Source organism: Dendrobates tinctorius, unplaced genomic scaffold (genome assembly GCF_039654945.1).
Source record: "Dendrobates tinctorius isolate UK_male_01 unplaced genomic scaffold, ASM3965494v1 ptg000245l, whole genome shotgun sequence".
In the NCBI taxonomy this organism is placed as follows: domain Eukaryota; kingdom Metazoa; phylum Chordata; class Amphibia; order Anura; family Dendrobatidae; genus Dendrobates; species Dendrobates tinctorius.
This window is the reverse complement of record NW_027361912.1, coordinates 5,473,016-5,499,417: the sequence shown is the minus strand read 5'-3', so window position 1 is coordinate 5,499,417 and position 26,402 is coordinate 5,473,016. Positions and strand designations below refer to the sequence as shown.

General features: G+C 45.4%; 1 protein-coding gene across 2 annotated transcripts in view; it reads left to right on the top strand.

Annotated features, from left to right (window-relative positions):
* PPP2R2A (protein phosphatase 2 regulatory subunit Balpha) overlaps positions 1-21,881 on the top strand; it is a 37,463-nt gene extending 15,582 nt beyond the window's left edge. Inside the window, exons 1-10 of one of the 2 annotated variants that reach the window (XM_073557140.1) lie at positions 2,133-2,184; positions 4,256-4,330; positions 12,414-12,505; positions 14,187-14,349; positions 15,069-15,181; positions 15,303-15,480; positions 17,099-17,263; positions 17,524-17,693; positions 20,570-20,661; positions 20,744-21,881. In XM_073557140.1, the coding sequence (XP_073413241.1) occupies positions 2,148-2,184; positions 4,256-4,330; positions 12,414-12,505; positions 14,187-14,349; positions 15,069-15,181; positions 15,303-15,480; positions 17,099-17,263; positions 17,524-17,693; positions 20,570-20,661; positions 20,744-21,023 (1,365 nt within the window). In that variant the 5' untranslated portion in view covers positions 2,133-2,147 and the 3' untranslated portion in view covers positions 21,024-21,881. Of the gene's footprint in view, positions 1-2,132; positions 2,185-4,255; positions 4,331-12,413; positions 12,506-14,186; positions 14,350-15,068; positions 15,182-15,302; positions 15,481-17,098; positions 17,264-17,523; positions 17,694-20,569; positions 20,662-20,743 lie in introns of those variants that run through there. The other variant, XM_073557141.1, reaches the window with a different exon arrangement.
* The last annotated feature ends 4,521 nt before the right edge of the window (positions 21,882-26,402 follow it).

Genomic DNA, 26,402 nt, shown 5'->3' with positions numbered 1-26,402 from the left:
AGAATGGTGACCCAATCACAGTATGGTTTTCTAACTGGAATCCTCATACAGCCCTATATGCTTTTTAATGGCCCCAAAAAGTGCTCATACACTGTCACCTCATAGTGCTCCCTACAGTATGATGGGTCCACGTAGTGCTCCATACAGTATGATGGGCCCACGTAGTGCTCCATATGGTATAATGGGGCCCTGCATAGTGCTACATACTCCATAATGCATCTAGAATGCCGATATAGGTGAAAGTGCGATGCCAGGTGGGAGACCAAATTTACTCCGGAGTCCCACCCAACGTCGCAGGCCAAATATACGTACCCTGCAGGCCACCATTTGACTTGTGTTCTAGACTGTGGACTGACGGCCCGGCGGAGGCGTTTCTGCTAGACTGTGGACTGACGACCCGGCGGAGGCGTTTCTGCTAGACTGTGGACTGACGGCCCGGCGGAGGAATTTCTGCTAGACTGTGGACTGACGGCCCGGCGGAGGCGTTTCTGCTAGACTGTGGACTGACGACCCGGCGGAGGCGTTTCTGCTAGACTGTGGACTGACGGCCCGGCGGAGGCGTTTCTGCTAGACTGTGGACTGACGGCGCGGCGGAGGCGTTTCTGCTAGACTGTGGACTGACGGCCCTGCGGAGGCCTTTCTGCTAGACTGTGGACTGACGGCTCGGCGGAGACGTTTCTGCTAGACTGTTGACTGACGGCTCGGCGGAGGCGTTTCTGCTAGACTGTGGACTGACGGCGCGGCGGAGGCGTTTCTGCTAGACTGTGGACTGACGGCCCTGCGGAGGCCTTTCTGCTAGACTGTGGACTGACGGTTCGGCGGAGACGTTTCTGCTAGACTGTTGACTGACGGCTCGGCGGAGGCGTTTCTGCTAGACTGTGGACTGACGGCCCTGCGGAGGCGTTTCTGCTAGACTGTGGACTGACGGCCCTGCGGAGGCGTTTCTGCTAGACTATGGACTGACGGCCCTGCGGAGGCGTTTCTGCTAGACTGTGGACTGACGGCCCTGCGGAGGCGTTTCTGCTAGACTGTGGACTGACGGCCCTGCGGAGGCGTTTCTGCTAGACTGTGGACTGACGGCCCTGCGGAGGCGTTTCTGCTAGACTGTGGACTGACGGCCCTGCGGAGGCGTTTCTGCTAGACTGTGGACTGACGGCCCTGCGGAGGCGTTTCTGCTAGACTGTGGACTGACGGCCCTGCGGAGGCGTTTCTGCTAGACTGTGGACTGACGGCCCTGCGGAGGCGTTTCTGCTAGACTGTGGACTGACGGCCCTGCGGAGGCGTTTCTGCTAGACTGTGGACTGACGGCCCTGCGGAGGCGATGCAAAAAAGGAAAGGACCCGGGGCCGTTGGCGCTTGCTCCAGAGACCAGTTTTTACCATTCGTGATTCACGTGTGGATAAATAAAGCGTCTCCTTTGTTGATCACGGACAGCACACGCATTGTACACGGATGCCACGTGTGTGTTGTCCATGATTTCTCAGACCCATAAACTTGTGTGGGTGACTGATTAAAGACGGACATGTCTGGGTTTTTTTTTTTTTTTTTTTTTGCCAGACACAATGTCCCCAAAGAACATGACATGTGAACAGGCCCATAGACTATAATCGTCACGTGTTCAATCTGTAAAAACCATGGACAGAACACGTACGTTATTCACTGATGTCTGAATGGGACCTGAAGCCGCAGCTCATTTTCCAGGAGCAGGACTTTCCCGTCCATATCGCGGCTATCATACACACAACCTCCTCAGGACCAGGACCGGACGCCTGCTGCCACCAGCCCTCCATCATCTTCCTGCAGGGAGGGCCTGCCTTTATTTGCACATTGTGTTTGTTGCCCTCCACAGTCTCTCCCCCAGCAGCATCCTGACAAAGCACATCAGTCATGGAGGGGGATGGGGGAGTCAATTAACCCTCCATTAGCTGGACAACATATTTCTTTCATTGCTCCTCCTGGGCACTAGATGTGGCAGGCATGTTATTACATGGCAGTGTTCAGTGCCTGCATGCATCCCCCCCCCCCACACCCGAGGGTTGGGGAGATTGAGACACGGCTCCTTCCTGTGTCAGCGGAACTAGGAACTGTTTATGGCGAGGGCGGTCCAGGATTTCTGTGAATGGCAGCCGTGTTCCCAGACGCAATCCATGTTTCTGAAGTTTTCCCCGCGAGCTGTGTTTCTGGGTAGTGTATCTGGTGGGAGCGCAAGGCCCCCTGCCCGTCATATTCCGACTTCTTCCCTGCTGCGCTTTAGTAATGGCATTCATGAGACGTTTCCGCAGATTGCCCGGAGCTCGTGTAATGGCTTCAACGAGGTTTATTAAAATTGAGGTGTGCCCATCGCATGCTCTTAATCTATGTGGTTTATAGCCTTGTGTTGGCGCAGGTTTATGCCGTGTCTGTTCAGATTTTACTGTTGCGTTAAATCGTTACTTCACTTTTTTTATGGCCACTTTCAAGCATTATTGTAGCTACATTTGCTTCATGCCAGCCTGTCCTGGTTGCGCTTTGATGCCAGCCTGTCCTAGTTGCCGCTTTGATGCCAGCCTGTCCTGGGCAAATTCTAACCGTGCATATATAAATCGATTCTCTCTTTCTATATAATTATGTACAGTGGGTGTCCCAGTTATTGTTCTACCCTTGGCCGTCTCCTACCTTTGGCTAATTATTGTAGTTTGGCCCTGCTGTAAGGTTCCATAGACATCAGGATATCTGGCTAGCCGCTAGCTTTTATACTGGCTCTTTTGGCATGGTTTACTGTAGATCTGCGTTGCAGGGCCGTTGTGTGGTCATTATTTCATTAATGTGACACAGAGACTTTAGCCTCATGTAAGTCTGGCAACCGAACACAAGTGTGCTACTTGCTGTTGCATTAAAGCCATGTGCCTTTTTTTAGGGTGATATTTGGTTGCATACAATATAAAGGGGTCATCCAGCACTTGTCCCTTCTGCATGGTGCTGTCCTATGAATTAGAATATGTTGATTGCATGATACCAGCCGTCAGATGGAGCAAGATAACCCTCTGCATCGCTTATGTATAACCTGTCCTGGTCGTATACGACTACCGGGAAAGTCCTTTATAATCTGAGACCTAATCTCCAGCAGATTGGGATTTTTAAAGGGTTGGGCCGGCACTGCTAACTTCCACATTACAGGGTGAATGGCGCTGATGGCTATAACTTCTGCACACAGTTGTGAGGACGTACGTATCCGCCGATTGTGAGCGTGGCTCCCGAGAAACCGTAGTCTCGCTGAGCTGTACAATCATGTGGTCACATATGCAATGTTACTTTCTGCTTTTGGTGTAACACAATGAAAGTTGTCTTCTGGCCCTAGATCCGGGATGGATAACAAGCCTTCATAGACTAGAAAAAAAAAAGAAACTGAGTACCAGCTATAACCCTGAGATGGTTAATCAGGTTGGCCAGAAGACCCCCTTTCTTTTTTTTTTTTTTTCTTTTTTTTTCTTAGTTTGATGGACAAAGTCTTTGTTCTCCCCACACCCCACCTTGACCAGACAACGAGACATCTGCTGTTGATTGCCCACCACATAATAGAGTGTCACGGACTGAGGTCCATTGTCTGAAAAATATCCGTCGTCCTCTGTGCCTGGTGCACCTCTCCACCGTAGAGACCTATGTTAATGATGGTGGGTTAATACTTTGGCCACTCATTCATTAGGCACTGGCGACCCTCCGTGTTCGCTTGTTCATTAGTCTTGGTGTCCAGTGGTTTACTTTATTCTCACGTTTGACCAGAAAAGGACCGAACGGAGTGGCCATCATGTGGAAGCTCCAACCGCTATATTGAAGGACATTGCCAATAATCTACAGTGTCAGGAGATGTTCGGCTGAATATGGGAGGTGGGAATTTTGTGTTTACCCCAATCTGGACCCACCGCAGGGCTGTGGAGTCGGTAAGCCAAACCTCCGACTCCAATTCCAACTCCTCAATTTCCATGACACCAGCTCCGACTCCCTCATACCAGGGCTATGGAGTCAGTAAGCCAAACCTCCCGACTCCTCAATTTCCATGACTCCAACTCCACCAAAATGGGCTCCGACTCCACAGCCCTGCCGATGGGATCGCACTGGTCTCCTTAACTTCATAGCCAATATAACAGAAGGAAATAGAGCTAATTCTGTATTGTGTGCAATTTGTAGTCAGTGTGAACAGACGTCCACAGCCAGGAGACTGGAGTCAGATATCTGTGACTATCCTCATCCTAATTACCTGTTTCCTTCTTTCCCCCAGGAGCTGGCGGAGGCAATGATATTCAATGGTGTTTTTCTCAGGTGAAGGGAGCGGTGGAAGACGATGTCTCGGAAGGTAATGGCATTTTATACGTCTTCATTGGTCACTGACTAAACTGGTAATTTATATTGTCCTGTGTATGACACATGACTGTGTATATTATGGTTGTTTCACACAGACACCAATATTAAGGGCTCTGTTGGGGTTGACCCAGTGATCCACGTACCTCTCCTTCAGGTTTTAGGGTTTGTAATGCCCGTATACCACATGGTTGTCAATTTGGACATGACTCGGGGGTAGTTTAGTGATTTAAAAAAAAAAAAAAAAAAAAAAAGGTTGAAAAAGGTTCTTAACGTGCACAAAAAGAAGAAACTTCCTAGCAAACCTTGTGTCCGAAGTTTCGAGCTGTGGATTGCAGGATCCCACATCCCCCTGTGGCCGTCCTCTTGACATCTCGCTCTTGCACCGGCAGAGCGCTGCACGTCCTTTACTAAGCAGTGACCGCACTAATGTTGATGTGGCAGCGCCGGGTTAGTGCGGAGCATGAGATCTCACTCTTTTACAGTGCGGCGCATCGCATAGTCTTGTGGGATCCATAATTCGGAAGTTTGCACCCAACTTTCTTGCTGGAAAGTCTTCTCCTTTAGAGGAACATTAGGGACCTCTGTGACCACTTTATTTAATAGGGGGGCATTTAGAAATATCACCAGACTGAGGCTGCCTGCCCCATACTGGTTATGGCCAAATACAGGACAGTGAGAGGGGGCACGGCTGATCTCCTGGGACACATACTGAAATATTTAAAGACTTGTTTTTTTCTTTTCCCCAGCAGCCAAAAGAATAGTGAGGTTCAGTAGTAAAGAAAATAAGCTACGCTGGCATATACAGGCCTGGCAGTCTTCAGGCATTAGTCTAGTGTATTTGGGGGTCCAGCTGTTTTCAGCATATCCCAACTGTGTCCCTTCATTGCGACACCGTTTATAGCTAATCAGTATAGGGTCGTGTTCACACAGCTTAAAAGTAAGACGTCCTTCGTTAGTAACATCTGCATTGACTGGTGATGAGAGACAGGAGTTACCTGCCTCATATAATGTAATGAAGCCAATAGTTCGGGTCAGGAGACCCGATGGCCAGGCCCGGTATTGTGATCTGAGCATTGCGCGTGTGTACTTGGCCTTACGAGGAGTTGTGAGCTTAGCCCCCCCCCCCAGCTATATGATGTAACATGGGCACACAGATGCACCAGTCATATGCCTGATTGGACCTGTGTTCGGGCCAGGGCTTGCTCCTGTAACATGGGTACACAGATGCACTCATCATATGCCTGATTGAATCTGGCCTAAGGGCAGTGAATTACTGTAGACTGGTACAATCAGAGGGGTCCATGACTACAGGTAACACCGGCTGATCTCTCGTCAGACTATGGAGCTTTCCTGCGATCATATGATGGAACCTATTGGGTGACATTACTGGGTCTGTGGAGATTGGGAAATGCCCTGTGCCCCTTTCTCAAGGTGGTAGGAGGTTCTTGGCCATGTTGAATTTGTGGTATTTTCTATCTAGAGGTCGCACTAAGGATATATTGATATACCGCTCTCCACGGATTTGACAAGGGGGAGAGTGTAAATCACGAATCCACATGGTTATGTGACTAGATATATAAGATACAAGATGAGTAGTCGCCATGTTGGCTACATGAAGTACTGCACACTCTGTCACCCATATCAGAAGCCCCTCCGCTGCCGTGTCCACTGCCGCCCAGGGCATAAAAGTAGCAGGGGATGTGAACATGCTATCGCCTTCATCTATTCCATCCGAAGGGCTATTTGGGAAGAACTGCTAGTTTGTTGGGAGTACAGCCACTGAGGCCACCAATGATAACCAGACCTGGGTCCCCTGTCCGCCGTTTGTATTGAGCTGTAGACGCGTGTGCAGCTTCCCTTGACTGTCTATGGGATTGACGGAGGAGATGGAGGTCAGACTTCTGTCTGTCTGTCCCAATTCACATGGACAGGGTGATGAGTTGAGGAGGTAGTAGAGGCCAGCCGTATGTTTCCTACAGACTGTGGCGCTATAATCAGGGCTGTGGAGTCGGTATAAAATGGTCCGACTCCTAAAATATATAATAAATTGGGTACAGTAGTTCAATGCAGAATGTGCTGAATATTTTTTCATAGGAATTTGGGAAAGTTATGAAATGTCCTATGTCCATTCCTGATCTAAGGCTACATTCACACACAGCGTTTTTGCTGCGTTTTTTGAGGATACAGTTTTCAGCTGTAAAAGCAGATCAGCTTTTTAAAAAACCGCATCACCTGAAAGGTTTTTGAGCTCATAGATAATGTTTTCAATAGCAAAAGCAGATTAGAAATCTGCTCTATCTATATATCCATATCTGTCTATCCATATCTTATCTGTACCAAAAAGAATGAAAGCCGGATAGCACACAGACTAAAGGGCATGTCACGCTAAGAGATATCGCTAGCAATATCGCTATAACTAGTGACGTTATAGCGATATTGCTAGCGATATCACTGTGTCTGATACTTACCTACGACCCGCTCCCCCGCTGGTTATCGCTGATCGCGCGAGAACGTCCAGGACTGTTTCTCGTCGTCTGCTTCCTGCGGCGCTTCCTGCTGTGACGACGAGCGACGCGTGGAGCTGGGCGGGAGGACGCAGGATCGCCTGGTGTGACAGGTAAGTAGCGACCCCCGTCCCCAGCGATGTCGCTAGTTAGATCTGCCTGTGTGGCAGCTCACTGGCGACCACTTAGCGATGCACCAGCGATCCTGACCGGGTCATATCGCTGGTCGGGATCGCTGGTACATCGCTAAGTGTGACAGTACCCTAACACTCCTTTTTTTTTTTTTTTTTTTTTTTTTTTTTTTTTTTAGCACCAGTCAGGTACTATAGCTGTCCAAAATATGCCCACATATTTACAATTTATTACAGTTTTTTGTGTTCTAAAGTTGTATTCCAATACATAGATATTATGTTCTATCTAAATGTCTTGATTATTGTATCATAAAGACTCCACAGCCCTGGCTATAATGGCACTCAGAGGTGCACAATGACATGAGAGATCCTACATCGGTCATACATTGCTGGTCCAGCGGTCAGTAGCGGCATGTGATTGTGCCACCGTCCTACGGTGGTTTTTAGCAGCCGTGCATATCGTGTCCTCGTACAGCTCCCGGGAAATGGAAATTCACTTGTAGCCAGTTCCCATGTACAGCCTGACAATAAAGGGTTTGTGCGCTGCGCTCACCTGACTTGTGGGTTTTTCCGTCTTAGTAGGTGATTACTTTGGCGCTTTGCAGGATAATTTGCTTTCTCCACCCAGATGTAAACTCCTAGACCTGTTCTCCCAGTCATGTCCGTACTCGGCAGAGGCGGCTTAGTCCGGGGGTGTTGTAATGCAGAAGCGCAGGATGCCTGGAGGGGTCTTTTTGCAGCTGCTCTGGGTCTGAGGCCTTAGATAGTGGTCAGGGCGGTCCCTGGAGATGACGGCCCTGGTATTAGACCATGCCGTGTGCGGGATATGACACATCTGCAATCTAACATTATGTCATTTGGATTCTTTCACTGTTTCATGGGGCAACGATCAAACAAATGGCTTATTCCCATCATCCTGCAGGACCCCTCTCTTTGGTGGCATCGTGTATGTATGCATGATTATCATCTGTGTTCCCTCCTGTGTACAGTCCACGTACTGCCGACCTTGGTGGGAACATAAATGTGAACCATTGCTGAGGGGCTTCTAACCTAGCTGACCATGTATACACACTATGGGGCCTCCCCCGCGCTGCACACATGGCGGACGTCTCCATTCACTCTATATCCAACTAGTAGATTCAGACGTGCGTTTCCTCACTACAGTGGAATCTGCTCTTGTTCATGGCACCGTGAGATGGGGCTGTGCTGTAATACCAGACATAACCTGTGAGTGGAGCTGTTTCTGCATTTCTTTTTCCCCTTGTATATGTGAACCCAGTTCCCTACTTCCGTGGCACTAGATACAAACGCCGACTGCCAAATGGCAGGGAACAAAAGTCAGTTGTCAGACTTAATTTCACAGCTGCCGCGATGACTGATATTTCACCGGGTGGTCAGATCTGTACTGTATTCATTTTTATACATGTATTTGGGGGTCTTCAGTGGGTGGTTAATGTGATAAACGTGTACTGGAGAACACACTGCTGCTATGATTTTACATTGTCAGCACGGACCACCTGCGCTGGTGACGTGTGCACTAATATGAGGGTGACCGTACTGAATAGTAGGACCAAAGGCATTACCGGTAAGTATCATTGCCCATGAGTGTCTGCTACTACTGAACTGCTGCCACACAGGTTCTGGATTAAAGGTGTTATCCCACAGTTACTTCCAGGATAGGGGAGAAGTGTCTGATTATTGGGGTCCTCTGCACATAAAAATGGGGGTCATTTGTCCCACATTTGAATGGAACCATCCCAAGGGCAGTGATTGGAGCGACTGCTGCTTTGGGGACACAACACTGGACCCTGTTCACTTTAGCAAACCCCCCCAGTAATTAGACACATGATGCTGGGAGTTTTCCAGCCATGTTGTGACAGTCTATTGTTGTGACCGTGTGCACGCTGTAAGGATTGCACATCATTTCCAGCTCGGGCGGGCGATTACTTGATCACAATTTGATGTCGGCGGACACGTGTCCACTAGATTTTCTTCCGCTTTTTCCAATACTAGTTTGTGAGAGGCAGCTGAAAATCTACCCTGAATGTGACAAGCGTTGGGATGGTGTAGGATACTTACAGTGAGCTTATTGCACCCTGTCAACTCTTCAATCTGCAGTCACACAGAATAGGCCACGATCCTGGTGGGGTCCGTTCATGCCACAGTCACTCCTAGACTATGGCATTTGACGTATCACCGGGTGAAAGGGTAAGGCTATGTGCACACCATGCGGTTTTCCGCACGGAAATGGTCCAAAAAACGCAATGGAATCCTTATGCAAGGTAATTGAATCACAATCCTGAAGTGTTATGCACTGGTTCAGTAAATTTCCGTGTGTATTTGCAATGTGTTTTTTTTTTTTTTTTTTTACTGCAGCATGTCAGTTTTTTGCGCTTCTGCAGTGTTTCTGCAACCATTGACTTTTAATTGAGTCAGTCAAATCCGCAGCAAAAACGCAGGTGTAAAAATGTTTGTGGATTTGCTGAGTTTTTGTTTTGTTTTTCCCGGCTTCCTATGGTGTTTCCCACACTGTCATCTGTGTGACAGCATGGGAAACACTGACGCGGTAGTTCTTATCGGCACTCACTTTACCACCAGTACTGTCGGTCACAGCACTGCAGAATCATGCTGTCCGATGTCAGCGTGATCCTGCAGCTGTGACTGTGACCCGCAGGCGTGGGCTGTTGAGACTACTGCTCCCATCAGGCTATGTCTGCTGATAACAACAGTGACAGCAGGTGTAGTCTCTTCAGCTCTACCCGGCCGCCGGCGAAACACTGACAGGATGTAATTGCTCCCGCAGTCTTTCACTGAGCTGCTGTGAGAGATCATCAGCTGATCATGAGCTGGTGCTCTCTCTTATGGCACCTCTATGTGAGAACTTTCCCACGCAGCAGTGGTGCCGTAAGGGAGAGCACCAGAGCTGATCAGCTGATCAACTCCGGTGAACTCTCTCTTGGCAGCTCAGTGATGCACTGAGGGAGCGATTACCTCTTGTCAATGTAACGCCAGCTGTCTTTCAGAGCAGTTGCATTAGTGACTGCTCTCAGTGATCAGCATTTTCGTGGGACACTATGGATTATCTGTTTTGTGGACAGGCGAGGAATATTGTGCTTTATTTTTGTTGAAGGAGATTTTATAGGGGGAACCTATGTTATTTTTTTTCTGTGGTCACCCTGTAAACTAGCCAATAAAGGCTAAGCAAACCACTGTGAGCTGATATTAATAGCCTGGGATGCTTTATGGCTATAAACACGCGTTTTTTTCCGTGTTTTTCCTGCCAAGAGATGCAGAAACCTTGTAGAAATTTCTGCAAGCAAATACTCAACGTGTGCACATAGCCTTAGGCCAAAAAAAAATAAAAAAAATTGCGTTGGCTCCTGTGTAATTTTAAGAACCAGCAGAGGGAAAGACGACGGCTGTTAATAGCCTGGGAACCTTTATGGCTATTGGCTCCTTCCCAGACTATTATCAGCTTGCAGCGGTTTGCTTAGTCTTTACTGGCTAGTTTACAGAGGGACCACTGAAAAAATTTGCATAGGGTCCCCCTATAAAATCTAACCAGTGAAGGCTAGGCAGACAGCTGTGGGCTGATATTAATAGTCTAGGAAGGGGCGGTGGATATTGGTGGCCCCTCTGAGAATAAAAACATCAGCTTTCAGCCACACCAGAAAAGGCCATCTATAATGAGCGTAATTTAACCATACTCACCGAACGCCTAATCCACAGACGCCAACGTCTCCTGCAACAAAATTAAAATATTAAACCATAATATTCCTCACCTGGCTGCTGAGAAGATAATCCATAATGTCCCCCGACGATTCTTATCACTTTGAGAGCAGTCACATTAGTGCTGTGACTGCTCTCAAAGACAGCTGGTGATACACTGACAGGAAGTAATCGCTCCCACAGTGTATCGCTGAGCTTCCATGAGAGAGTTCACTAGAGTTCATTAGCTGATCAGCTCCGGTGCTGTCGGCACCACTGCTGCATGGGAAAATTCTCACGCAGCTGTGCTGTAAGTGACAGTTCTACACGTGAGATTGCCGTGGGACACTCTGGATTACCTGGACTACGGCGGACATGTGAGTATATATTGGTTTATTATATGTTATTTCTAGGAGACGAGGGTGTCGGTGTTAGGTGAGCATTTTTTTTTATTTTTATTTGAATATGTAGGGTAACTTTTTTATTAAAAAAAAAAAAAAAAAAAACAGTGAGCACAGGCGCCGGCTGAGGAGACTACGTCTCCCATCAGCAGCACCTGCTGTCACTGTTATCAGTGACAGCAGACATAGCCTGAAGGGAGCAGTAGTGTCATAAGCCCACGCCTGCGGGTCACAGTCACAACTGTGGGATCACACTGACATCTGACAGCATGATCCCGCAGCGCTGTATCCGACACTACCGATGGTAGCGTTAGCGCAGGTCACAATCACAGCTGCGTGATCATGCTGACATCTGACCGCATGATCCTGCAGCGCTGTGACCGACTGTCTTACCAGCTGTAGCATTACTGCCGATAAGAACTACCATGCCAGTGTTTCCCATGCTGTCACACAGATGACAGCGTGGAAAACATAGGAAGCCGGTAAAAACACAAAACAACAAAAACTCAGTAAATCCGCAAACATTTTTGTACCTGCGTTTTTGCTGCACATTTGACTGACTCATTTGAAGTCAATGGGTGCAGAAACGCAAAAAGAATTGACATGCTGCAGAAAAAAGCGTACTGCAAATACGTACGGAAATGTACTAATCATGTGCACAACGCTTCAGGATTGTCATTGAATTACCTTGCATGAGGATTCCATTGCATTTTTGGACTATTTCCACACAGAAAAAAAAGCTGAAAAAACACACAAAAATATGCATCATGTGCACATAGCCTTAAGGAGCTTTCTCGCAGTCAGAATTGTACAGCTGCTGCTGCTGGAATTTGTAGTTCTCCTTCTCACTCATGGCTGCGGCCAGACTCACAAGCGTTCTCTGTACTCGTTAGACAAGATCAGTTGTCCCAGGGCATTGCTCGGACGACACATGGCCAGGAAGGACACCACGAAAAGTGACTGTCAGGAAGTGACCTCACTGCTAAACTCCCCTGACCTTTAGGTATACATCTGTGGGGGCAAATATCTGACTCGTGGTGGGCAGAGTGGTACAACACCGGTGGTCCTTCAGCACTTATGTAGGACGACATCACTGCAAATATGGGCAATGATGAGGCTGCTCCTAGTGATGGCCGTCCTGAAGGACTTTCAGGAGTCCCAGGTAAATGGGACTTTTTTTCTCTTGATTGGCTACCCCGGTGCATGTGGCCAGTAAGATCCTCCATCGTTCCTCAGTCTCGCCGTGACTGAGGTGATGAATTCCCTCCTCTCTCTCCTGTATCTTTTACACTGAGAATGTCCATAATCTGCGTCTCCTTCTGTCTTTACAGCCGATATCATATCTACGGTAGAATTCAATCATTCTGGAGAATTATTAGCCACTGGAGATAAAGGCGGACGCGTGGTCATCTTCCAGCAGGAGGTCAGTATGTTCGGACGCTCGCACTCTGCTCAGCTGCCATTTGCGGCCATAGGCTTCATCCACACAGCATTGTGCAGTAATATTAACACTTTTCTTCATCAAATGGTTTGTCCAGTTACCATTGTAAAACCTTCCCATCAGCGCTGTGCATTCACGTCTTAATAGAACATGCTGCGTTCTTTTGGGATTTGACAAAGGCTGTTGCCGGGATTGCGTTTCCGGAGCGTCGGCTCTTCTCACACCAATGCTTTGGATCCATTATACAACGGATGCAAACAGAAGGCTGTGATGAGGTCCATAGTCCTCTCCTCAGCGATAGCGACCTCAGCAGCCCCCACACCACTGGGAATTAGTGATTTATTATGGCTGTCAGACCATAATTATGGCATCCCCCCTTTTATCAGTGTTGCTTAAAGACATCCTCGTATGTCCTAACATTCATGGTTCGAGTGGTAACCACAATGTAAGGACCAGCCACAGGTCTCCTAGTGTGAACTTAGAGGGAATCTGTCAGCAGGATTTCCCCCACCACCAAAACTATATGCTTATGTAGCTCTTCAAAGACAAGTCCCACAATACCTTTACATGGTCAGTCCCTTTCTCTGTTATTGAGAAATCTGTTTTTTTAATTGATATGTAAATGAGGCTGAAAAGCTATTGTTAGATCCGAAGCCTCTGTCACTCCAGCTCTATACCCCATCCAGCGCCACTTCTTCCTGCTTTACTGACGTTTCCTTTGCCTGAAGTCACAGGGCACAGAGGCTGTCAGTTGAGCAAGATGAGGACCATGGGAATAGAGCTGGAGTGATGGAGGCTTCAGATCTACTATAGCCCTTCAGCCTCATTTGAATATCAATTAAAACCCTGATTGCTTAGTAACAGAGGAACAGATTGAGCATGTAAAGGTACTGCTGGACTTGTCTTAGAAAGAGCTACATTCAAGATTGGTTTCTGCTCAGCAGACCCATGGCCGGTCCTTACTCTGCTCATTCATGTTCGGGGCGTGAACCCGGTCTAATGGTTAGCATTGATTCCAGACAGGCAATGTATACAATATGTAAGTGGTCAAAGCACGCGTTGTAGTCCCCTAGTGTGACAACCACAGGCAAATTAACTTTTTTTTTTTTTTTTTTTTTTTTTTAAGTTTAAGAAAATAAAGTCCCCTACCATCATTCCCCAGTGAAAAAAAGAATATTTTTCATTAAAAAAAATATAAAATTCTACAGTGGCCGAGCAATGGTAATGACTCCTAGAGGGAAAAAAAAGACAAAACTATATTTTTTGTTATTCAGGGTGTAAAAAGCGAGAATACAAAAGTCCACTTTTTTCCCCATTCCCTCCTATAAAAAAAAAAAAAACAAAAAAAACAAAATCAAGTATTACATTATCTATACCCCAAAGTGAAGGCACAAAAATTTTCAAGTGGTGAAAAGACGCTGCAGAAAGCTCCATTGTTTGCCTCTTCCTGCTGCTGTCCTGGAGGACTGCGGAGAATCAAGTAACCTGATCAGCCGGCATCTTTACTGCACTGCTGAGCTGTGCACGTCTGAAGGCGTACCGCCATACAGTGACGCCGTCCACTGCTGCCATCTGGTGGTGCTCAGCAGATCTACACCCAGTAATGGCATACACACAGCGCAGACGTGTAATCCCACTGTTCTCACGTGCTTGTTCTCTGCAGAGTAAAAGCCCTTATCACAGAGGGGAATATAGTGTCTATAGCACTTTCCAGAGCCACGAGCCTGAATTCGACTACTTGAAGAGTTTAGAAATCGAGGAGAAGATCAACAAGATCCGATGGTTGCCACAGAAGAATGCCGCACAGTTCCTGTTGTCTACAAATGGTGAGAGAAATGTCTATGGTCGTAATTCAGTATTACGTTGGAGCCAAGGACACTTGTGTTCTGCAGCTCTGTTGGAGCCACAAGTCGCTGTACACCTATAGAAGGACATGTACCTGTGCTCTCTAGGCTGGATGGTGCATTACTGCTGAGTTGTACAACTTTTTACTAGACTTTAAGATCACTCGTCACAGGCGTTATTTCTTATGGTGTTGACCCCGTTGCTTACTGTGGTGCATAAAGGTATTTTCTGCATAAATTTGACGCATTTCACCCCTCCTAAACCGAGATCATGGCCAATATAGTCCGAGTGGTTTACCATCTAATTTACACAATTTCTGGCGCTTGCTACGAGCAGGCATAGATTTCTAATTCTGACCTACACGGGCACCAAGTTTACTGAGGCACGTGCGAGTATTGGCTCTTTCCACGCATAATACCACTGCGCATCGGCTGCATAGACTGACAGGTAAAACAATTGTTTTCCAGCTCCTTGTTTGCTGTCAGTGAACGAGAACCCTACTGTTTCTGATTCTCGGCAGCAGACAGGAGCGAGTCCAACAGTCGAATCCTAACGTGAGCCATCTTGAGGAATTTGGCACAAAAATTCACTGTTGAATATCACAAGTCAAAAAAGAAAAATAGCTTAAAAAATACAAATGATGATTCGGCCCTTCATCTCCTTTACACCCCCCCCTTTTTTTTTTTCTCTCCACGCACAGATAAAACTATCAAACTGTGGAAAATCAGTGAACGTGACAAGAGACCAGAAGGTTACAACCTGAAAGAAGAGAATGGGAGGTACAGGGATCCGACCACTGTGACCACTCTCAGGGTAAAGGCTTCCCCCCTCTGGGTCGGTTTTCTTCTGGGTGTCACATGTACATCTCTCGGGCGCGGCTCCTATGATGCCACGTTTTGAGTCTTACGTTTTGTGATTTGTTTTCACCCCCCAGGTGCCAGTATTCCGCCCCATGGACCTGATGGTTGAAGCTAGTCCTCGTAGGATATTCGCCAACGCCCACACGTATCACATCAATTCCATCTCTGTGAACAGCGACTATGAGACGTACCTCTCGGCAGACGACCTGCGGGTCAATCTGTGGCACTTGGAGATCACAGACAGGAGCTTCAGTATCCTTTTTCAAAAAAATAAAAACATGGGAAAGAAAAATTAGGAGTGTTGCTGGTAGAAGAAAGTGTCCACCTTACAGGCCTGTCTTCACTACATTGTTGTGGGTTCTGGCTCTCTGTGCCCTTACACGTGGCTCGTTGGTGAGTGTTCTGTTCTCTAGGTACCAGATGCCGCTCCAGACGTCTAGTTTTTCCTCTGACTGTGCATTGGATTAAAATTTTGACCCCACAAAGCCACCATTTTCTTTGGGAGGTCCAACTATCCCCTGGAGAGGTATGAGCCGGGATGATCATTTTGTTCCTGTGAGAGATGAGCTGCCACCAGAACTTTCCTTTCTTCTCCCTCCACATTGAGAACATAGGACGATGTGTAAAGACGGCACTGTGATTCGGTTCGCCACTGTCTGTGGTATATGGGCAGTAGGGTGACCGGATCTCATATGGGGGGGGAAAAAATGTCAGAATCTTGTTCGTCTGGACCCCACAAAACGATTCCCCTTTCCAGATATTGAGAGAGCCAAAATTTGAGCTCGATCAAACGACGTTAACCCGTGCCGCTCGTCGCTCAAAGTTTAAAAAAAAAATCCAAATTGAGGTATTTTAAGATTTAGGTATTTTGCATAGTCTGTTAGACTCTAAAGAATGTGACAACAACATTGCAGAAATAGCCCTGACCAAATTTTCGAACCATTTGTGGTATTTGAATGCAGAGTTGGTGGGATTATCGTTTTTTGATCCCACCATTACAGACAATGAAAAGTTGTTAATGGCTAATAAATTGCTCAGTAGCACAGATGAACCATCAGAGCACGCTAACCTACATGAGTTGATAATTTTACATAGTTATCTAATCTATTCTAGAGCTTTTGTTAAAGTAGTTTTTGAAACGTCAGAATATAATGCTCGGCATTTGCTTACAACTTGCAGGACATATTGCTTTTGTTCTTCATCTTTTGTCAGAAGGTCGTTAAAGTCGGTTACTTCCTACCTCTTTTAATTTTTCTTTCCTAACTTTTGGATTTACAACCCTAGCGTGCTCTGATGGTTCATCTGTGCTACTGAGCAATTTATTAGCCATTAACAACTTTTCATTGTCTGTAATGGTGGGATCAAAAAACGATAATCCCACCAACTCTGCATTCAAATACCACAAATGGTTCGAGAATTTGGTCAGGGCTATTTCTGCAAAGTTGTTGTCACATTCTTATAGTCTAACAGACTATGCAAAATACCTAAATCTTAAAATACCTCAATTTGGATTTTTTTCAAACTTTGAGCGACGAGCGGCATGGGTTAACGTCGTTTGATCGAGCTCAAATTTTGGCTCTCTCAATATCTGGAAAGGGGAATCGTTTTGTGGGGTCCAGACGGACAAAATTCCGACATCGATTTTTTGCGGTCACCCTAATGGGCAGCTTTTGAGGGGATCCCGAGCGTCTGTATTTCTGATCAGCAGCCTGTGTATTCCTCGAACTGTGCGGTGGACTCTAGCTTTGACTTGAGGTTGTATCTCGCCTCACATATTGTAGTGTTGGAGGTGACGGCCATGGCTCCAGGAACTTCACACTTTACATGTCAGGTTTTCTGTGTGGGAATTTACCTTCACTCCGTGCCTCAGATATCGTAGATATTAAACCTGCCAACATGGAAGAGCTGACAGAAGTGATCACGGCAGCGGAGTTCCACCCGCATCACTGCAACACGTTTGTATACAGCAGCAGCAAAGGCACCATCCGCCTGTGTGACATGCGCGAGTCTGCGCTGTGCGACCGCCACTCCAAGTGTAAGTTGAACTGAAGAATAAAGGATTTTCCGCCACTTCCATCCATAAATTTAATTATTTTTATCAGAAATTAGTTTAAAAACAGGAGGATCCATCATGAGGCTAAAACCTTAAGTTATTCTGGCGTTACGCTGCACCCGTAATCAAAGGACTTTAGCCTGCAATCATTTAACCAGTCACAGGCTGGAGTCCAAGGAGGAGCAATGTGGCGGCTGCTAATCTAGTGATTAAGGGGTTAAACCTTCCTTCTTTATTTCCAGTGTTTGAGGAGCCAGAAGATCCCAGCAATCGGTCCTTCTTCTCAGAGATCATCTCTTCCATTTCGGATGTGAAGTTCAGCCACAATGGGCGATACATGATGACCAGGGACTACTTGTCTGTCAAAATCTGGGACCTGAACATGGAGAACCGTCCTGTGGAAACATATCAGGTGACTGGGAAGCACAGGGGACATTTCTTCCTAAACTGAAAAGCCTATAACCAGAAATGTTTTTGGAGTTTTCTTTCTTCTGAAGTATAATTCTGAAGGGAATTTCCATGGGGAATGGATCCACTGCAGAAATCCGCAAACTAAGCACCAAATCCAGCAGATTTCGTTGTGGATTTTGTTGCAGAACCTCTTGAATTGCAAAACTGCAGCGGTCCTTCTTCAGGCACCATTGTGCTGGGGGCTCCGTCAGCAATGTTAGGGACAAAGGGGCCCATTGTATGTATACCTCATGGTGACTGTGGTCTACTGCTCTCTCCTATGCAGATAATTAGAGGTATGCAAGCATCCAGACAGGAGGCCAATAGAACACACATGCTCTGCGTCTGTGGGGATGTTAAAATATATGTCGCGAGACACTCCAGATGTATGATCTAGACAAAGTGCATAAACGCTTTGTGAACCTAGCTGTATAATTCTACACAGTCCTAATACGTACAAGGGGAGGAGCATGTAAAGCTTATAGTAATGTCCAGTTATCAGCGGCAGGCTATAATTGGGGATTTGCTGCTGTTCGAGGCCATTACTGACTTGAGAAGTAAAATGACCAGTACTCAAGGTCAGTGGTAACTCGCTCCAGCTGTGGGGTCCTGGTTCAGATCCAAGCAAGGATATTATCTGCATTCAATTGTTACGTTCTCCCCGCATTTACTTTGGTATTCTCCCCACTCCAAGAGAATACTGATTGGTTAATTGGCTTCCTATTAAATTGTCCAATGGGCATGTGTCCCATTGGGCATAGTGACTTCTATTATGATCTCTACTTTCCCAAGGGCTTGTGTCCCATTGAGAAAAAGGACTTGTATGACTCTCTACTGTCCCATTGGCCACAGGGACTTGTATGACACTGTAATGTCCCAGGGGCATGTGTCCCATTAGCCACATTCACTTATGACTATCTCTGGGCGTGTGTCTCATGCTGCAGATGCTCATCTTCTGGGAAATGAATACGTCCTTTCACTACCGATTATCAAAATGGACGATTTTAACTTGTGCATGTTTGAAATGCTAACCTCCATCTGCATAATAACATGCTGGTGGTTTACAGAGGCTGTGTGGAATATAGATATTAATGTCAGGATAAGTCGTCAATATTATGTTGATGGGGGTCCGACACATGACACCTGCCTGGTTCATAGTTCCTGATACAGTTGTGGCCCAAAGTATTGACACCCCTACAAATTCTGTCAGATAATACTCAGTTTCTTCCTGAAAATGATTGCAAACACAAATTCTTTGGTATTATTATCTTCATTTAATTTGTCTTAAATGAAAAAACACAAAAGAGAATGAAGCAAAAAGCAAAACATTGATCATTTCACACAAAACTCCAAAAATGGGCCAGACAAAAGTATTGGCACCCTCAGCCTAATACTTGGTTGCGCAACCTTTAGCCAAAATAACTGCGACCAACCGCTTCTGGTAACCATCAATGAGTTTCTTACAATGCTCTGCTGGAATTTTAGACCATTCTTCTTTGGCAAACTGCTCCAGGTCCCTGATATTTGAAGGGTGCCTTCTCCAAACTGCCATTTTTAGATCTCTCCACAGGTGTTCTATGGGATTCAGGTCTGGACTCATTGCTGGCCACCTTAGAAGTCTCCAGTGCTTTCTCGCAAACCATTTTCTAGTGCTTTTTGAAGTGTGTTTTGGGTTATTGTCCTGCTGGAAGACCCATGACCTCTGAGGGAGACCCAGCTTTCTCACACTGGGCCCTACATTATGCGGCAAAATTTGTTGGTAGTCTTCAGACTTCATAATGCCATGCACACGGTCAAGCAGTCCAGTGCCAGAGGCAGCAAAGCAACCCCAAAACATCAGGGAACCTCCGCCATATTTGACTGTAGGGACCGTGTTCTTTTCTTTGAATGCCTATTTTTTTCTCCTGTAAACTCTATGTTGATGCCTTTGCCCAAAAAGCTCTACTTTTATCTCATCTGACCAGAGAACATTCTTCCAGCATGTTTTAGGCTTTTTCAGGTAAGTTTTGGCAAACTCCAGCCTGGCTTTTTTATGTCTCGGGGTAAGAAGTGGGGTCTTCCTGGGTCTCCAACCATACAGTCCCTTTTCATTCAGATGCCGACGGATAGTACGGGTTGACACTGTTGTACCTTCGGACTGCAGGGCAGCTTGAACTTGTTTGGATGTTAGTCGAGGTTCTTTATCCAACATCCGCACAATCTTGCGTTGAAATCTCTTGTCAATTTTTCTTTTCCGTCCACATCTAGGGAGGTTAGCCACAGTGCCATGGGCTTTAAACTTCTTGATGACACTGCGCACGGTAGACCCAGGAACATTCAGGTCTTTGGAGATGGACTTGTAGCCTTGAGATTGCTCATGCTTTCTCACAATTTGGTTTCTCAAGCCCTCAGACAGTTCTTTGGTCTTCTTTCTTTTCTCCATGCTCAATGTGGTACAGACACAAGGACACAGGTTGAGTCAACTTTAATCCATGTCAACTGGCTGCAAGTGTGATTTAGTTATTGCCAACACCTGTTAGGTGCCACAGGTAAGTTACAGGTGCTGTTAATTACACAAATTAGAGAAGCATCACATGATTTTTCGAACAGTGCCAATACTTTTGTCCACCCTCTTTTTTATGTTTGGTGTGGAATTATATCCAATTTGGCTTTAGGACAATTCTTTTTGTGTTTTTTCATTTAAGACAAATTAAATGAAGATAATACCAAAGAATTTGTTTGCCATCATTTTCAGGAAGAAACTGAGTATTATCTGACAGAATTGCAGGGGTGTCAATATTTTTGGCCACAACTGTATATGCCCCCACAATCAGCATCCATTCTGCTTTTCTTGCACAGGTACATGAATACCTCAGGAGTAAGCTCTGCTCCTTATACGAGAATGACTGCATCTTTGACAAGTTTGAGTGCTGTTGGAACGGACCTGACAAGTAAGTAATAAGACTCCTCCGATCCCTACGGCGTCGACTCACACAAACTATGACATTAACCTGTGCCCCTCTTCCCTCGTAGCGTCGTCATGACTGGCTCCTACAATAACTTTTTCCGAATGTTTGACCGTAACACCAAACGTGACATCACCCTTGAGGCCTCACGGGAGAACAGCAAGCCACGCATGGTGCTGAAACCACGGAAGGTGTGTGCCAGCGGCAAACGGAAGAAGGACGAGATCACGGTGGACAGTCTGGACTTCAACAAGAAGATCCTGCACACTGCCTGGCACCCGAAAGAGAACATAATTGCTGTGGCCACCACCAATAACCTGTATATATTCCAGGACCGGGTCAATTAGTACTGGCCTTTCCATACAGGACAGTCCTTTTAGTCCCAACTAGTTCCAATAGTCGAGCCTAGAATTCGTACCCCGTTCCAAAACTGAAGAAAACTTCTGACCGTGCGGGAACTTCTGACCGTGCGGGAACTCTTGCCAGTCCCACCCCGTCTGACTTTTCCAGTGTTTAAGGTGCCATCGATTCGCCTTTTTTTTTTTTTTCTTCTTTTTTTTTTTTTTTATAGCTGCACAGGGCGATCCCTACTCCTGCTGTCTTTTCGCTCTGTGGGGAATTACTGTATTTTTTTTCTTTCTTTTTAACCATCTTGCCTGATGTGTAGATTTTCATTTTGTCTAATTTTTTTTTATTTTGAGATGTCAATGGCAGTCCTAGGCTGCACTCTGTACGGTCCTCTCTGTAGGATCAGGGTGGCTTTAATCTTTTTTTTTTTTTTTTTTTTTTTTTTTTTTACCCTCGTTCACTCCATATTTTTTTGCGTCCCCTTTCTTTTTCCCCACATCCACCCCCCCATCCTTTTATATCTTTCTTGCAATCATAGAAGCTCATTCTTCCTTACCGAATGGTCCCATTTCCTGCTCGTCGTGCCCTGCTCTGGCATAAATCCAACGGCTGGGAAAGCACACAGGGAAATCTGGCTGAGCGCTGCAGGGGTGGAGGCATGATGGGGGGTGGGGACAAGGTTGTGACCGAGAAGTCGTCTTGGTCACTCATTTTTAATGACGACCTGACTGTATTCACTTCTTGCCTTGTCTGTCGATTTAAGAAAGGGGGAAATAAAACAAACAAAAGGACTTAAATGAAAAAAAAGCCAAAAAACTAAGGATAAAAAACTACTGAATAAAAGTTAATGAAAAGGATGTGTGTTGTAGTTATTAGAAATACTAATTACACTATTACTTAAAGGGGCATTCCCAGTCACCACTTAACACCTAGACACATAAGTGATGACTGGGAACACCCCTTTAATATATACAATGATATAGATTATAAGTAGCAATAATGGCAAGAGTGGGAGGTAGGTCCTGCAAAGATGTAAGACCTATCCATAGGATACGTGACATACTCCCACCGATCCTGGGTGAATGGAGCCTTAGTGAGCTGTGCGACCATGTCACTCACGGCCTCTAGGAGTGGTGGTCATTAGTAGAGGGGACTTTGGGACCCACGTTCTCAATATTGATGATTTTGCCGAATCTGCACCCCCAAGCATTATATATTTATCATCTTTCCTGTGGATCGGTTATACATATTGTTTATAGGACAAACCCTTTAATATTTAAAAAGGATGCAGGAAACTGCGTGTCCAGCCCTGCTCGAGGCAGGCTTCACTAAACCATCTGACACGTCTATTCGTCTTCTGAAAGGTGCCAACCCGGAGCCGCCTGGGTGAGAAATCAGGAATCCTAACCGCTAGACGATATGGGAAAATATAGATCTGTATAGGTAAATATTCTATACGTCCCTGTTAAAATGACAGGTTTTTGTTGTATAAAAAAAAAATCCTACCGAAGAGAAAAATTTCAGAACATTTTCCACTTTTGATGTCGCCCATAATCTATACAATTCAGTTGAAAAGGGAACTGAAATCTTTTCAGGTGGAAAAAGAAATATAAAGAACTAAAATAAATGCTACAAAATAATGTTAACAAAAAACGTTTTAATAAGTTTTTGTCTATTTACAAAATGCAAAAGTGAATGAACGAAGGAGGAATCTCTAAATCACATCATAATTGTATGACCGTGTAAACTGCATCAGTTCTTCCAGGTACACTTGTCACTTGCGCAAAGTCTTTGAAGGAACTCAGCAGGAGGTTGTTCCAAAAATCTTGGAGATCTAACCACAGATCTTCTGTGGATGTCACTTGTGCAAATCCTTCATATAATCTCAGACTGGATGATATTTAGATCAGGGTTCTGTGGGGTTGATATAATCACTTCCAGAACGCCGTGTTCTTAACCCCTTAATGATCATTGATGCATCCATCCGTCATGGAAGGGAATGAGTTCCCGACCTTGGACGTATAGATACGTCCTGGCGATTGTGCGCGATCGCCACTGGTTGTTCAGCTAGACATAGTAGCTGACGCTCGGCTCTCACTGTCCAGAGTGGTGCCCCGCACCGCCCCTGGCATTTTAACCCCCTAAATGCAATCGGTCTCAGCATTTAGAAGGCAGGAAAGGGGCTCCCCTCCAATCGGCACCATGGTGACTCGATGTCATCATGACGACATCACGACGATTCACCAGGCTACAGCAATCCCCTTAGACCGTGCTCAGAGCATGGTCTTAATGGGCTTGTATCACTGCAGCACTGACCGTTCTAAAGCATTGCAATGGTTTATAACAGCGTTCAGAGTGCTGAAAGTGAAGTCCCATAGAGGGACTATGTAAAGAATATTTTTGAACCCCCATCCATGCCTGTTTTCCCTTTCCTGGCCAGGCCAAATATTACATTTCTGACCAGTACGCTTCAACGGATCCCTCTGATTCTGAGATTTTGTCGTGACATATTGTACTTCATGGTAGTGGTAAAATTTCTTCGATATGACTTATTTGTGAAAAAATAGTTAATTTGGCAAAAAGTGTAAACCTTTTGCAATTATTTTTTTAATTTTTATGCCCTTAAATTAGTTATCTCATAAAATAGTTAATAAATAACATTTCCCACATGTCGACTTTACATCAGCACAATTTTTGAAACATAATTTTTCTTGTTAGAAAGTTAAGGGTTAAAAGTTGACCAGCGATTTCTCATTTACAAATTTTTATGGACCCCCCTCACACTCGGAAGTCACTTTGAGTGGCCTATATGATGAGAAAATACCCCACATTACCACCATTCTAAAAATTAAAGAAGTTCATTAACCCTTCAGGTGCTTCACGGGAATTTTTGCAATGTGGAAGAAAAATGAGCATTTAACTTTTTTTTTTTTTCCGCACACAATTTCTTTTAGACCCAATTTTTGTATTTTTGCAAGAGTAACAGGAGAAAATGCACAACAAATTTTGGGGTCCATTTTCTCCTCTGAGATTTATCTAGACCTGTGGTGAACACCTTAAACCTCCAGGTGCGGCACAGAATTTTACAACGTTGATCTGTGAAAATTAAAAGAAAAATATATTTTTCCCAACAAACTTGTTGATTTAGCCTAGGATAACAGGAGAAAATCGACCCCAAAATTTGTTGTGCAATTTCTCCTGAGTACGCTGATGCCCCATATGTAGTCGAAAAATTACTTTTGAGGCGCAGTGCAAAGCTTGGAATGGAAGAAACGCCACGTTGGAGTTCAGGTTTTGCTGGACTGGTTTGAGGATGCAATGTCACATTGGCAGAGCCCCTGGGGTACCAAAACAGAAAAACAACCCCACCCATCTCGTATGTGACCTCCTTTTACTACACTCCCCAATGAATTTATGTAGGGGTGCAGTGATTATATTGACACCACATGTGCCTCACAGAATTTTATACCTTTGAATACATTCCATTTCTTTCACTAAAATGTTTTAGCCCCAAGTTTTTATTTATTTTTTTTTTTTATAAGGTCCATTTTTTCGTATTAGACCTATGGGTTTGTTGTGCAATTTCTCCTGAGTGCGCCAATACCTTACATGTAATCAGTGCATTGATCTAACTTGTGTCCGTGCAGCACTGCTCGTGCATTGCGATCAGCTGTCAAAGTCCCCCTGCAGGGACTTGGTAAAAAAGTTTTTAGAAAATGGTAAAAATATATTTAAAAAAAATATATATATATTGTGCTGATTTTTTTTCATAAAAATTAAATTTTTACAAAAAAGTACATGTTTTGTATCGCCGCGTCCGGGAATTGTATTTCAATAAAAATTTTGCATCGTTTTACAGGCTTTTTTTTTTTTATCTGCACATTCAACTTTGATATGGTCTGTGGTCATAAATGAGCTGAGAAAAAGACGAGTGTTACAAATTATCCTGTTAGGCAATGATAGTGTCCTGACTGATGGATTCTCAGTTAACTCTTTCTGCATCCAGCAAGACAGTGCTACAGAAGGCAAACGGTGCAAAATTGTTAATGAAACCCAATTGTAAAAATTATTTTTAAGCCCCATTTAGGTAGTAAAAAATATGTACCAAAAGGTGGACAACCTCTTTAATCCCTTCCTGACATGCACAGTGCTGCGTTCCAGCAAACCGCTGTATAGGTGCGTCGCCAGGATCGAGTACGGGTGTCGGCTCTATGTGAGAGCTGACACACTGCAGCAATGCCCGTGAACGGTGCTGGCACCGATCGCAGATGTTTAACCCCTCTGATGCTGCTGTGAATGGTGACGACATCGAGGAGCATCGCAGAGGGAGCTCACTCCCTCTTTGCTTCCATCGGCACAACTGTATGCGATCGCGTTGTGCTGTTGGTCTCCATGGTGACCCTGGGCTGCAAGATGGCCGCGGGGTCCTGCAGGAAGGTGGCTTGTGAGCGCTTGCTAAGAGCTGACATGCCTCCTTCCCTGCCTGTATGACGGTGCTCCAATGTCGTGCAGTGAGGAAGCATTGCAGAGTATCAGATCAGCGACCTGTCACTGTACAGTGATGTCCCAGCCTAGGACAATGTAAAAAAAAGTTATTAAAAAGTGTATTTTTAAAATCCCTAAATGAACAAAATATTAATCCAATAAATACATTTATTTAGGTCGTTTTTTTTTTTTTTTTTAAAGGGAATCTGTCACCCCATTTTTCGAGTATAAGCTGCCGGCACCGCCATCAGGGGCTTATCTACAGCATTCTGTAATGCTGTACATAAGCCCCTGATGTAATCTGAAAGATAAGAAAAATGAGATTATATTCACCAGGGGGGTCTGGTCCGGTCCGGTCTTGGTCTGATGGGTGTTGCGGTCCGGCGCCTCCCATCTTCTAACAGTGACGTCCTCTTCTGTGCTGCCTGTCGTGGCTCCTGCGCAGGCGCACTGCTCTGCCCTACAGAATGATGTAGATAATCCCCTGATGGCGGTGCAGGCAGCTGATACTCGAAAAATGGGGTGACAGATTCCCTTTAAAGTACATATTTGGTATCGCCGTGTCCGGACTGACCCGACCTGTAAAACCCCCTTCAGTGAACGTTATAAAAAAAAAAACAAAAAAAAAAAAACTGCTTATTCATCATACCGCCAAACATTAAGTATGACAAATGTAAATAAAAATGGTACCACTGAAAACATCATCTTGTCCTGCAAAAACCAAGCTGCCGTAAAGCTCCATCAGCGGAAAAATAAGTTATAGCTCGCAGAATAAAGTGATGCAGAAATAGTTCTTTTTTCCTATAAAATAGTTTTTGTTGTATACAAGCGCCAAAACATAAAAAAGATATAAATGAGGTATCGCTGTAACCGTGCCGAGCCGAAGAATAAAA